Source organism: Hermetia illucens, chromosome 1 (genome assembly GCF_905115235.1).
Source record: "Hermetia illucens chromosome 1, iHerIll2.2.curated.20191125, whole genome shotgun sequence".
Classification (NCBI taxonomy): Eukaryota; Metazoa; Arthropoda; class Insecta; order Diptera; family Stratiomyidae; genus Hermetia; species Hermetia illucens.
In genome coordinates, this window is record NC_051849.1 from 48,995,815 (window position 1) to 49,010,461 (window position 14,647).

General features: G+C 43.4%; 1 protein-coding gene across 6 annotated transcripts in view; it reads left to right on the plus strand.

Annotated features, from left to right (window-relative positions):
* LOC119649168 (rap guanine nucleotide exchange factor 4) overlaps window positions 1–14,647 on the plus strand; it is a 313,803-nt gene that overhangs the window by 209,122 nt on the left and 90,034 nt on the right. The window contains exon 1 of one of the 6 annotated variants that reach the window (XM_038051210.1): window positions 3,261–3,825. The exons of 4 other annotated variants lie outside the window; for them this stretch is intronic. In XM_038051210.1, the coding sequence (XP_037907138.1) occupies window positions 3,766–3,825 (60 nt within the window). In that variant the 5' untranslated portion in view covers window positions 3,261–3,765. Of the gene's footprint in view, window positions 1–3,260; window positions 3,826–14,647 lie in introns of those variants that run through there. One more of the 6 variants, XM_038051235.1, reaches the window with a different exon arrangement.

Consider the following 14,647-nt stretch of genomic DNA (forward strand, 5'->3'; position numbering starts at 1 on the left):
GGGGATGCCCTATCATGCGTTATCTTTAACCTGGCGCTGGAGATCGGTGATGCTGAGGTAAATGCAAGAGGTACGATCCTCCTTAAGTCCACCCTACTACTGGCCTGGTGACGATATCGACATCATGGGAAGAACGACCCGAGACGTTCAAAGTGCCTTCATCCAGATCGAGCAGGCGGCGCGAGATCTTGAACTGCACATCAATGAAGGCAAGACAAAATATATCGTTGCAAAGCTAACCCACCAAAAACATCAAACCAGACTGGTCAAACGGGAAGAATAAAGATAGCAGACTACAATTTTGATCCAATTGATAATTCTCCTATCTATGGTCGAAAATTACAACTGATAGCAGCTACGATGATGAAATCCGCGCACAGCTGTTGGCAGTCAATAAAGCCTATTTAAGCTTACAAAAACTGTTCCGCTCGAAACGTCTCACCATAGGGTCAAAGCTCTTACTGTACTATGATCTTACCAGTTCTCATGTAGGCTTGGGTTCTTAGCAAGAAAAATTGCGAACTCTTGGCCGCGTTCGAGAGAAGAATCCTCTGAAGAATTTTTGGCCCCCTACATGAGGATGGACGATTCCGTAGCCTACATAAGGACGAAATCTATGAGCGATACCATGATCGTCAGGTTGTGGATAAAATCCGGCTCAATAGGTTACGGTGGGCGGGTCAATTAGTCCGTATGGATGAGGATGATCCAGCCCTGGAAAGTCTATACGGGCAACATCTATGGTAGAAAAAGAAGACGAGGCAGACCCTGCCTGAGATGGAGCGATGGCGTAGGTCAGGACGCCAGACAGCTTTTTAGGGATATCGAATTGGTGGACATCAGCGCAAAACCGGGATGTCTGGAGTTCCTCATTAAGTCATGCCTAGACCGGATACCGGTTGTTGCGTCGTTGATGATGATGATGGCACAGTATGTGACCGCTTGAATGTAACACATTAAATCGACAGTTGGCGCCTCCACAATGGACTCATGGTGAACGCTAGGAAGGTTGGACTAACAATGTTCACAAAGAACGTTAGGTGGGACAGCTACATGCTATCTACCGTAGTGAAGATGGAAATCCAGCTGGTACAATAATCCAAATATTTAGGAATACATTTCGATTTCAAGAAGGACTCCCTGGAAGGACCGTATCCTGGAACAATAACAGAAATACTGCAAATTGCTCGGGTGCTGCAAGATTGCGATAGGAAGATCTGGGCGCTTTCACCGCAATGGATTCCCTGGATGTTTATATCAATAATAAAACCAATTTTGATGCAGTCGAGACTTAGGTTCATTGAGTGACTGATTCAAAGGCTAGGCTCTCTAAGTATTACCACAGGAATGAGTACTACGCCGACTGCGACTCTCGAAGTTACCCTAAATCTACCCCCATTCATTTAGAGGTGAATCGGAAATCAGCCAACGACGCATATAGACCCGATAACATTTCAGCGTGGAATGGCGGCCAATCATACGACACGATCATGCATCCATCTGGAAATTCCTTTGCAAACATCGGGTAGCTGTCATGCCAGATGATTTCCAGATTCGTCTTTGAAAAGACATACTTTGTCGTAATCACCAAAACAGAAGAATGAGCGGTAAATGACAATGAGTCTTTTCGTATTACATTATACTCATGGAAGATGGATCGGCGCAGGGGTGTTCTCAGGTAGTTCAATTTATAGAACTGGTCCGACCCCTCGTAAAAATGACGACCATATTCCAGGCGGAGATATTTGCCATTTCATTGGTAGCAGAAGAATGTTTGCGACAAAAACGGAAAGGTCACGCAATTCAAATCTTTTCCCGCAGTTGGGCAACATTAACAGCACTATAGAGCAATGACATGTCAAGTCAGCGTGGAGTTGTCATGGCCATCTGAACAAAGCATTCCATTCCATACCACAAAGGGGTTGTCCTTAAGAAGTGGGACATAAAAACCCTAGTAGAGATTTTAACGGGACACTGTTCCTTAAACTACCATATAGAAAAGATTGGTGTGGTGATTTCGGTTATATGCAGCCAATAAGACGAGGAGGAAGAGACGGCCCTGCACTTCATATGCAGCTACCCGACTTCCTCAGAGAATGTATCTCAAATTCGCAAAAGCCTACGAACGCCGTAGACGGGAAGCCATTGAATAGGTGATAATACAATGGACCTAACAAAGGCCTGAGTCCTCGGAGCTGTTCCCCCCATTAAACAAAACTAAACTACCTCTCTGAAGGGGTCCAGCTCATTGGCGACCAAATAAGGGTAAGATATCTTTGGACTTCGGAAAGGAATAAACAACTATGAGTGGCAGGAAAAGCGAAAAAAAAATTGAGCACGCAGAACGATGAAATGAGTCATTCCTTGTTGTGTATTAAGCGGCGTTACGGCAAAGTATATAAATAAGTCACAGCGGAAGCAGAAATTATTGATAAAGATTAGGATGACTCTACAACTGTATTGAGTATTACAATGCGCCGTATGCAGCGGTTGTTTACTATTCTGTTTCAAGAGCAAGAATGTAGAATATGGGCCAAGGGATCATATAAAGTTTCCGCTGAATTAAATATAGGTTTAAATAAAGGTAATGACGTAGACTCTTTATTAGGCACGTCCATTCACTAGAAAAGGTAAACAAACAATGAGTCGCCATGGACAGGGTTTCGTATTACGCAAAGCGTGAAAAATTAAAGATAACTACAAATGGCAAAAAAGTAACAATTTTCATTTCAGGAGAAGAATTGAAATCAGATATTCTTTGTTCAAAAACTAGTGTTCCCAGAAATATAACTCAGTCATACGTCTACAATTTCGTTGAACTAAGTAAGGCGTAATGTTAGGAATTAACTTTATGTCTATTTAACGCTGGAGGATCTTCATTTCAAACAGCTCAAGCCAGACATAGTGCACAGAAGACGCAACTTTCTCGGCCTAATTCCCTTCTCAGTGAAACATCTCATGTTTGTGAACTACTACAAACCGCAGAAAGTTAAAATTCCCAAAAAGAGATCTCGACTTAACCATTCGCTACACTTTGCACATACATATGTTGCAATTAAACAATTCACAAGCTTGTCTGAGCAGCCTAGAAAAACCTACTGCTGTTTACGAATTTTTGCGACAATCCGGCATGTGCCGAGTATCTGTATCTGAACTACCGGTTTCCAAGCTTAACTCCACCAACTTTTACTATACGCCACTGCCAAAAGTGAGTCTGAACCCAGTCTATAACTGATACTGGACCCACGCGACCGCGGATAGCGGTTTTCTCGCGTATGAAGCGAGCGTGCAGTAAACATTCAATTGGCGTTTAAAGCTCGGAATCAGTAAATATAATGTTGATTAGCTGTTGATCTGTTTGCATCGAGAGTGCGGCGTTCCCATGCGATCCATGTCATTGGCAGTTTATCAGTTTATCATGATACCGTAAAGCTACTTGTGATAGTCCTAGTCGTGATATGTTCTAGTCCAAGTGTGATAATACCCGCTTTGTGTCTCCCATTGCGCTATCAGTAACCCCGACTACTGAAGTACTTCAACAACCTAAAGTATTATGAAATTTCATCAAGTGTTCAAATAGTGATAGCCACCTTGTGAAGTATTCTATGCAATTGAGCCCGAACGCAGAGCTGTGAATAATCCTTGCAAATTCAGTTCCCAAACCCGATGGCCTGTTGTGCATAATTCCCTTTACAACGTCCTAAATAACCGCGAACAGCACAAAAGGACCATTAACGGTCCTTGCTCTCGCTCCCAACAGGCATCATGTGGCTTGCCCAGAAAGGAATTTACGAGGTTCAAAAAACTTTCGAGCGACAACAAAAGGTATTTAATGGAATTTTAAGCTTTGTCTCCACTTCAAGTACGCAGCGTTTACGTGTGCTTTTTGTTTTATGGCTAATTTTGTTCTGAAACTCATATCGTAATGTATTATTCATAGTGTAAACAAAATTCGCGACAATAAAGTTTTCTGCGATAGTACCATTCGGCACACGGCCAAGTGGCTAATGCACTTGTAGCGAGCTACATTCAGGGGTGAACGGTTGAAGGCAGCCACTACCGACATTGAGTTGGTGGATAAAGCCGGATCTTCTTGCTTCGCGCTTGACAGTAAGCCTATTAGCGGATGGTATCAACCCTATGCCTGAACAACCTTCAATTTCATTACCAGTTCAAACCCATTCCGAGGAACAGCACACAATGTTTCTTGTTCAATTATGGGAAGGGGTATAAAATATGGGACATAACATTTTACGAGCTAGAAATACCTAAGCTTTTATAGGTGCAAATTTTACTACTTCAGTAAATTCAGGCTAGAAATACCATAAGAAAAGTGTTGAGATGTCCTAAGGAATTTGTATCTTTACTAAGCATTGCAACCTTATTTGATGATATAATTTTTTTATCTTATTTACGGAAATAATTTACATGAAGACACTTGAAAAGATCTTTCACAGCACTCGTTTCTGCCGATAAGACTCCCATTTTCTAGTGATTTGAGCCAAGAGATTCCAACTGGCGAGTTTGAAGTTGAATAATCTGTGCTTATAAATAATTTGACTCTGAATCATGGCAAATTTCAAATTCACATCCAAGGCCTTTTATCAGAATATTTTCTGTATTCACCAAGACCTAAGATCGTGACTATTGCAGGAATGGCAATACGAGCAGAACCTAGCTAGCTCAGATCTTCAGAGCAGCTTGGAACTTAGAGATTTTTTTGAGTCCCGAAGAACTGCGTGCCGAGCCTGATGGCATAAACCCGTAAAGACCAGTGGAAACCGCCATAAATATATATGCATTTGCGCCCGTCTGGTCCTCTCGAGGTCAAGTTTGGTTATGAGGAGGTAGGTTACTCCTCAGCTTAGTGCAGGTGGAGATTCTTTTCTATCTAAAATCATTGGCTGTCAAGTAGGTAGGGAGGACTATGTCCACCGAAACACTACCAAGAGCAATGGCAGAACTGCACATACACACGCGGTTCTTTAATTCCTATTAAGCTTCTTTCTATTGTACTTCCTGTTCAGCGCCTGCCATCATATAATGGGTGGGTGGATCGAACCACGGCTGTGTACATTTAAAGTCCTCCTTGCCGAAGGCATCATTTTTCAACAAAAGTCATATTGTTGGCAGAAAAGATCATCCATCCCTTATTAACCCTGAATTCTATGTTCAATCTCCAATTTAATGTAAGATTCAGGATCGCACCCAGATAGTTTCCATTGGAGGAAGGGATGAATCTTTTATTAATTAAGACGCGGGAGATGGAATTTTGGTATCATTGGCTTGGTGGTGAAAAGCGTTTGCTCCGCTTTTATTGGATTTATGCCGAGTCCGCATCTTGCAGCCCACGGGCTCACTTTTTTTGGCGATTCGTCGATGATTTCACTTACAATAGAGGGAAATATCTCGGAGATTAATATCAGCAAATCGCCGGCATACAAAACCACCTTCCCCCGCTTTTGTCCAATATGCGTAGAATTTCGTCCATCACTACCAACCAGAGCACCGTAGAATGGCACCACCCTGGGTCGCGTATCTCATAACTCTTGTTTTGTCAGAACAACTGGATTGTCCTAATTCTTAGCGTGGATACTATCCAATGCATAAAATACTCCCGCAACCCTATTTTGGTTAGAGTTCTGCTGGTACTTGATACTAACGCTGAATGTTCCCTCTACATCCAGGAGCTAGAGTATATTGCTTGCACTGCAGCGGCCGCTCAACCATGGTAATTACCTCGTGAAGAGCGGCTTCTGTTGATTTGTCTTTGAGGTAGGCGAGTTGAGATTTGGAGGAGGGCATTCTCTCCATCATCGTTCTTAACTGGTTATCTAGAACACGCTCTACCGTCATCAGAAAGGTATCACAATATCGCGGTTCTAGGTTCAAGTCCCAGTCGCCATGGGTGTCTGTGTTCGTCTTGTGTTTGTCCCGCTGCTGTGAGCTTATCACCTGCACAACGTTAAATGTCTGATAGTGAAACTAAAAGCGTAATCTGACTGTGTGGATGGTCTATACTCCGCCAAGGAATGAATAGGAAACACTATAAATGGGGCACCTTGTATAGCCAGACTTAGACTGAAAAGTATCCAACCGTGTTCTGACAACAATCTTTCATTATACATTCTCCAATTCTGCATCTTGAAAATCCCATTGTCGATTACAAGGGTAGCATCAAGGATCTCTTCCCAGTCGTCGCAATTCTCCGAGGTTGGAAAATGAAAGTTTGATAGTTTTTGGTCTTAATAAAATGAAAGAGAGACTCACATCTTTCGTTGACTTCTGAACTGCCCCAACGCGTATGCTCCGCGTTGGCATTGCAGTGTATCACCAGGTTAATCTTCCACGCAGCAATGATAGACGTCAGACTTTGTAATTCTTTTAGTGGACCTGATCGGTCAGTAGTGGAGCCTTCTAAGAGGAAAAAATGTACGTATTCCCCACTCCCGCTTGCTCCAGTGTTACCGAGGTTAGCTAACTGGAACTCCGGATACAGAAAAGTATCTTGTCTCTTTCTCTAGGCTCATCTCGATCAGTATCTCTTGTAGTTCGCTTTTACAGTACTTCTCAGTACCTTCAGTGCTGTCCATTTATTCAGAGTAGGAAAGGTTGGTCCCTGCCAATAACACAATTCTACAAACTTCTCTCGTTTGAAAATTGGCCTATATCACTATCGAAACATCAACTTTTGACGGTAGGTTGCCTACATTTCTTGAAGGACAGCCTTTTGACCCTGTGGCTCCGCGTTCAAATGCTTGCTCAGCATTAATATTTGCGTTTGACTTGGTGTTTTCTCCACAACTATAGTCAGCACAATATTCTGTGTGATGGTAAAGACAGTGATCATCAATTTGTTGGGGTCGTGCTAATTTCTTGGAGCTTACTAAGGTAGATGAGTGCGGAGGGGAATGGGGACAGAAGCGATTTAGCTTGAAGCCACCTCACTTCGTTTAAATTCAGAACAGCCAGTTGCTGTTCTCGGCATTTTTGTTTAAGTTAACGACAGGCTTACATGAATTTGCACTATCAAGCTTAATTCGTAAATTTCTATTCATCTGTAGTTACAACTTTGAAGGGCCCTCATTTCCACAGTCCGATCTACCCCCTTGGTTTTCCGAAGTTTTCGCCTTTACTCTTCTTGATCGAGCGACTGTATCCCCAATATTGCAAACCAAGCAGCATGTAAATTGCATTGTTTGCTGAGCCCTCTTGCATGTTTAGGTGTTTTCCAAGGAATTTCTTCCTTTCCAACTTGCCTGGAAATTATTGTGTTCTCCATATGTTTTTAAAAGCCTATCTGCTGGAGCTTTCGAATCTCAATATGGTAGGCACCTTTTCGTTGGACTTATAATAACTTTCCGGCACAATCTGTTCTCTCTCATTCTCCTCAGGCTGTACACCTCTAATGGACCCAAGATTTTGCTGAGGACTCGTCGTTCGGAAGCATTGAACTTTTGCTTTCAAATTCTCACTGCCTATGTATTTATCTGTTTGTTACACGCACTTTTTTTCAGAAACGGTTCACCTATTGACATTTGATAGAAAGGTCAGAACTGTAAGCCCCCACATTACATTGCGGCAGGTTGAAATTAAAAGGGGGGCTATGCACCGGAAGGAGTGAGCTTCCAACTCCATTTATTTGCAATTTGGGATCGATATCTTACTCTGATTAAATAATGTCTATTTATCGTAATTCACCGCGGAACAATCGTGCGAAAAGGGGGTTAGAAGCAGCTCGTTCCTCAATGACGACGCAACCAGTCTATCAATGACCCTATCCGGTGAGGCCCAGTTCTCTAGTAGGTCCTACGATAGGAGAAACAAATCGATTAGATTGCCATGATTATGCTGGAGCGTTTTCGGAAGTTTTTCCGTGGAGACTGCGTACCATAGCATTTCCACGGTGGACTAGCTCTTTTTCAATCTTTGCGTTGACATATGGCTGCTATTTACCCCTTGGTGGGGTATAGCACGTCAGTCATACCTACGCGCCATCACTCACGTTACCTGAAATGCCCTTCAGTAGCCCCCTCGACTTTCCCAGACGCCCGAACTCCTTCACGTCTCTCGGGGCAGCATGAAGAATGTCAACGGTAAACACAGGAAATGATATCGACTATAAAATGGAAACCTACCGCTTTCGACCTCAAAATCCTCCGAGACTTTACCACAATGCTGCACGTGACATTTTCCACGATCATATGTCGCTTTGATTGAAGCTTTAAACCTTTCAGGAATACCCTTCCTGTGTAGAGCATGCCAGATAAACTTCTCTTAGCAGCCCCTTTTTTGGACGGCGCGATGGTTAAGGAGATAGAGCGTCGGTCTCCCAATCGCTGCTTTTATCTGACTTCACACTTTGGTCAGGGTCAGCACGATCAGTCTTATCGATTGGGTGGGGATACCGAATTATGTCGAGACCGTGTACACTTTCACCCTAGCGAAAAGATGATGCAACTGATGACCATATTCCAACAGTTTTCCCATAGCTTGCCGCGAAGAGACAATTTGATCTGTTGCAGATGTGCCTAGAGTAAGGCCTCTTTTTTATGGGCCAATGATGTTCTGGGAGTTTCCACTATTTGGCCTAGCAGATAGCGGAGAATATCTTATGGATGGTACTCAGCAATGTAATACCTCTATAATCGCTGTATTGCGTGCTATGTATGGGAAAAATAATCTCTCATTACCAGTCACCCAATCACGCTGCTCTGGGTTCGAACCGCAGTCCCCATCGTCATGGGTCTCGATGCTTTGAGCTTATCACTTACACAACGTTAAGTATGACGATAGTGAAACTCAAGCGCAATCTGGCGTATACTCCTCCATGTATGAGCAGAAAATACTAATCCCCTTCTTCCACTCTCTGGGGAAGATTTCCCAAGATTTCCGCATGAGTTGAAGCAACAGTCCTGCAGTAACTGCAGGTACAGCGATAAATAATTCTGCGGGGAAACCGTCAACCCCAGCGGCTTTACTCCGTTTGAGTGCCTTTATGGCTGAACGATTTTCCTTCTGCTTGTAGAAGCATTTCGTGTCCACATGTGGCTAGTCAGCATAACATGGGGATATGCGTTGCAATTGCCGAATAGTGTTTTCCCGTCTTTGGAGAACAGTGAAACAAATAGTGACTCAACGCGACCCTATAATTTGCAATTGCCTTCGGTTGAAACCTGCATATACGTTAATTACCCAAATGTCCAAGAATTTGTTTTTTACTCGAAGCATACCAAATATTTCATTGATTGAAATCATTTTTGACCACAAAACCTATGCGGAATTCTAGCTTCTCAGGCATTTGTCAGCTGTCAGACAGTTCTGGAAAGCGAGCACACGCTTCAGGTTCCTTTCCCCGTTCCATTACTGTAGCCGTTTTTCTATTTCCGATCTGATCAGAGGGTGAGCACAGGATTCCAAGACAATAGCATGCTTCGATCAGGTTGTCAGTTTGTTGCACAGCTTTCAGCCTATACACCCAAAGTTGTCTGGCGCCCTGGCCATGCCATCGCTCCATTTCAGGCATCGTCTGCACGTCTTCTTCTTCTACCATAGATAGTACCCTTAAACTCGTACACCTTCTGAGCTGGATCATCCTCACCCATGCAGATTAAGTGACCTGTCCACCACAACCTATTGAGCCGGATTCTATCTAGTGCCAAACAGTCGTGGTATTGCTCATAAATTTCGTCATTATATAGGCTACGGAATCATCCATCCTCATGTAGGGGGCGAAAATTCCTCCAAGGATTCTTCTCTCGTACGCGTGGAACGATATGAAATTTTTCAAGTCTCCGAGGAATACATGAAGAGTGGCAAGATCATTGTCTTATATAGTAAAAGCTTTGATCCTGCGATGAAAGACGTTTCGAACGAAACAGTTTTTGTAAGCTGCAATAGGCTTTGTTGGCACCCATCAACTGTGCGCGAATTTCATCGTTGCAGCTGTTATCGGTTGTGATTTCCAACCTTAGATCGCAGAAGTTATCATTTAATCAGTGCTATTTCACGCTATTGTTGGGATCTTTTTGGTGTTGACGTTGCCATCATGAACTTCGCCTTGCCTTTATTAATGTGCAGCCATAGATCTCGCGCTATTTCCTCGATCTGGATGAAGGTAGATTTCTGGTCATTTCTCCCATGATGTCAACATCGTCAGCGTAGGACAACAGTTGGCTGGACTTGGATAGTGCCCCTCACATTTACGTCAGCAGCGCAAAACACTTTTTCCAGGGCCAGGTTAAAAGGGATACATGAACGCATGATTCAGCATGTCCCTGTTGTAAACCGTTGTTAGAGGTAAATGGTCTCAAGTGTGACCCCGCTGCTGACCCCATGCACTCGCCAGGATCAGATCAGATCAGATCACACTTTTACTCTAGCCGCCTCGAAGTCGATGAAAAGATGGTGCAATTTATGGCCATATTCCAACAGTTTTTCCATTGCTTCCCGTACAGAGAAAATCTGATCTGTTGCTAATTTGTCTGGAGTGAGGCATCTTTGGTATGAGCCAATGATGTTCTGGATGTATGGGGCTACCCGACCTAACAATATAGCGGAAAATATATTATAGATCCGCAACGTGATACTTCCAGAATTCCTGCTTTGGGTGTTATTTCCCTTTTTATGCATGGGGCAGACAATCTCTCTTTGCCAGTCATCGGGGATTAATTTGCTGTCTCACACTTTAAGCATAAGTTGATGAACCACTTTACGAATTGGGTGGGGTTCCATATTTAACCAATTAAGCTCCTGCGACTTCTAATCCTTAAACCGATGAATTGCTCGGAGTATTTTTCCTTGCTTGCTGTTACCAGCCTTTGTCCGTCGTGTTCAATTGGCAGATCCTCCAATTCACCGATATATTGTTAAGCAGCATATCAAAATGCTCAACCCATTACTCTAATATGCCCATACACTCAAAAAACAAATTTCCCTCTTTGTCGTGACAGGAACGAGTATGGTGCGGTATAAAGCTTCATCCTAATGACAGTTTCTACCAGCTACTTTCTCCCACCTGATAGGAAGGCCAGCGTGTAGCTGCCCCCGTTACCATTCCTTGTCAACATAACTAAAACCGTCCTAGTATTCACCGTAAGTCGATTATGGAGGCACCAACTGCGAATTCAGCTGCATTCATCAACATCATCATCAACGGCGCAACAACCGGTATCCGGTCTAGGCCTGCCTTAATAAGGAACTCCAGACATCCCGGTTTTGCGCTGAGGTCCACCAATTTGATATTCCTAAAAGCTGTCTGGCGTGCTGACCTACGCCATCGCTCCATCTTAGGCAGGGTCTGCCTCGTCTTCCTTTTCTACCATAGATATTGCCCTTATACACTTTCCGGGTGGGATCATCCTCATCCTTACGGATTAAGTGATCCGCCCACCGTAACCTATTGAGACGGATTTTATCCACAACCTGACGGTCATGGTATCGCTCATAGATTTCGTCGTTATGTAGGATCGTATCTCTTGCATTCACATCAGGATCACGTATGACTTTCTCGAGGGCCAGGTTAAACAAGACGCATGATAGCGCATCCCCTTGTCGTAGACCGTTGTTGATGTCGAATGGTCTTGAGAGTGATCCTGCTGCTTTTATCTGGCCTCGCACATTGGTCAGGGTCAGCCTAGTCAGTCTTATTAATTTCGTCGGGATACCGAATTCTCTCATGGCCGTGTACAGTTTTACCCTGGCTATGCTATCATAGGCGGCTTTAAAGTCGATGAACAGATGGTGCAACTATTGTCCATATTCCAACAGTTTTTCCATCGCTTGCCGCACAGAGAAAATCTGATTTGTTGCTGATTTGCCTGGAGTGGAGCCTCTTTGGTATGGGCCAATGATGTTCTGGGCGTATGGGGCTATCCTTCCTATCAAGATAGCGAAGAATATCTTATAGATGGTACTCAGCAACGTGATACCTCTATAATTGCTGCACTGTGTGATATCTCCCTTTTTATATATGAGACAGATAATGCGTCGTTGCCAATCGTCAGGCATTAATTCGCTCTCCCATACCTTGAGCACAAGTTGATGAACCACTTGCTGTAACTGGTCGCCTTCATATTTAACCAAGTCGGCTGTAATTCCATCGGCTCCTGGCGACTTTTGATTTTTTAGCCGATGAATTGCACGGGCTGTTTCTCCTAAACTTGGTGGTGGCAGTATTTGTCCGTCGTCTTCAGTTGGCGGGACCTCCAACTCGCCGATGTTCTGGTTGATCAGCAGCTCATCAAAGTATTCATCAAAGCTGTATTCAAGCGCTCCCATACTGTGTCCGCAAACTCCCCGATAAATATTACGCGTGGGTCATCCGTAGATGATCTTTCTGTTCTGTTGTGTATCAAAGTGTCCATCACCAAGAGGGATAACAGAGGAGAGAGAACTCCTCCCCCCCTTTTGGCAGCTCCTAGGATATCTTCCTTCATTAGATTTCCGTTTGACCATTTTTTGGATCTTTCTCCACACTAGTATCTGAAGAATCCAACTGATCAATAGCGGATCGATTCTGCTATCTTCCCCGACCACAAACCGTCGCGAATGAAGCATAATTGATGGTACCCTCTGTATTCATTAATTTGAATAAGGCGTATTCCTTTTCGGATATCGCTTTTTTTATTTTTTCCGTGAGCTCATGCAGTACTGCCTCCGTGGATTTACTTTGCTGGTAACCATGTTGGCTACAGCCATGCGGCGGAATCAATGCATCACTTACAAACCAATGTTCTATGTCCCAGTCCTTTTATTAGAAAGAAGTTGACTGTTTGGTTGGAAGCTTTTTGCGTTTATGTGGGTGGGTTTTCCGACTTTGGGAATAAGTACCAGCTTTATTTACATCAAACCAAGCACCCCTAGACTTGTATCGCTGATACAAGCTAAAAGTCCATTGTACTCGCTCCAGTGAAACGACCATTCATACTAAAGTCAAGTCTCTTGAGTTGCAATTTTGGGTGCTGCCTGGGAAGCGCACTTCAAGCGAATGGTTTGCCATTTCCTTATCACTTCTTCGACCTGTACCTCCCGCTTTGTATCTCTTTCAATGTCGAGGTTGCCCCAAGTCAGTTAGTCTCTTTGAAAAAGCGTCATCATGATGACCGCTTAGTCGACCTTATTATAGTATATTTTAGAGCTTCCTGAGCATCATTGTGCCAATTGCAACCGATAGCTGAATTAGACTTCAGAGCTAAGTTGAGTGGTGCAGTTGCCGTTGTCCTTCATTTTGCCAAATCTGAGTTCCGAGAAGGTGTTTCACCCTTCTTTGGCATTTCCATTCCCATACTAGTTGTGATCATCTGGGTTGTTTTCTCAACTCCACCAATGGATTGAATGGGTTTCCCTAGGATCGTAATTCAGGAGCTCAGTTCTCCTTTGCACGTCGCTCAATCTGTCTTCCACGGATTCTAAAATGTAGCAGAGGCCGGTGGTGAGTGCAAAGTGCCTGCAACATGATATCGTTCAATAATGTCCACTTTCCGACAGAAACAGCCGTGATACCGGTAACTTCTCGCTTGATCGCATTGGAGGAAGTAGATTCACTACCCCCAAGTTGAGGATCTGAATTTCGGTTTGTACTAGATATTCTAGTAGTCTCAATTCCTTGGGTTGATGTTAAAAAAAACCCCAGCAGATATGATGGGCGTTAACACCGCATTATAGTATTACCCCATTGCCGCAAGTTCTAATGAATGTTCCACTAGAAACTTCGTCCTCGTCGGGATTCCCGAATTTCGAAAGTCTCACTTTTCTTTGAAAAAAGAAAGGCGATGTGAAAGTAGCTTCTTCTCCGGTTTAGGATGCTTATTAAAGGCTCCGCATTTACAGACCATTACTGTTTGCGCCAGTTCCATTCATAAAATGTCAGTGATTCCATGTTCAGGCAATAATGTTAATCAGTTACAATGCAAACTCTGTTAATGAACAATGAACAAACCACACATGCATATTTAATGAAGACGGATCTCGAATGTGTACATGCTCGCATTCCCTACACTGTTTGAATTATTCACCTGAGTGCCGAGTAGCCTTGTTGCCGTTACATCAGGTGAGATATGGCTTATTACTGCTTGTTCCACTGTACGTGCGTTGTATAACATGAAATGTGCGAAACACGTACTGGGGAACTTTTAAAACGTTACCCGAACTTGAGAGGTGGAGGACGGAAAGCCAAGTGATAGGGAAATTAACTGATAATTCAGGTGCAATGTAGCCGCAAAAAGTTTCAAATTCACTTGACCATAAAACAAGGTACACACTTTCCTTCTCAGGTTTCACGGCGAGAAAATGGGCAAAATGGATAAATTCTTGTTTACAAAGTTAGGCCGATTTTCCGCTAAGGTGGGGTAGCATTTATCGAGGCATCTAGCAGGTTCCATAGTTGCATTAAGATACTATTAAAAGCTATTTGTTACAGGTGAGTCGAACAAGTGCAGCGAAAGCCAACCTGAGTAGTTATTCGCGCAGCCCGGCATAACCATTCCATATTTATTAATTGTCCAACTGGATTTATTGCCTGTTATGAAACACTCATTTGTTTGCGAACAATAGTTGAGCATTTAAGTTGTAATTACTTAAAAAATTCAAACAATTTAAGCCTCTTAAGAGCATTTACTACGTAATGGTTGTTTAGGCTCCGAATACC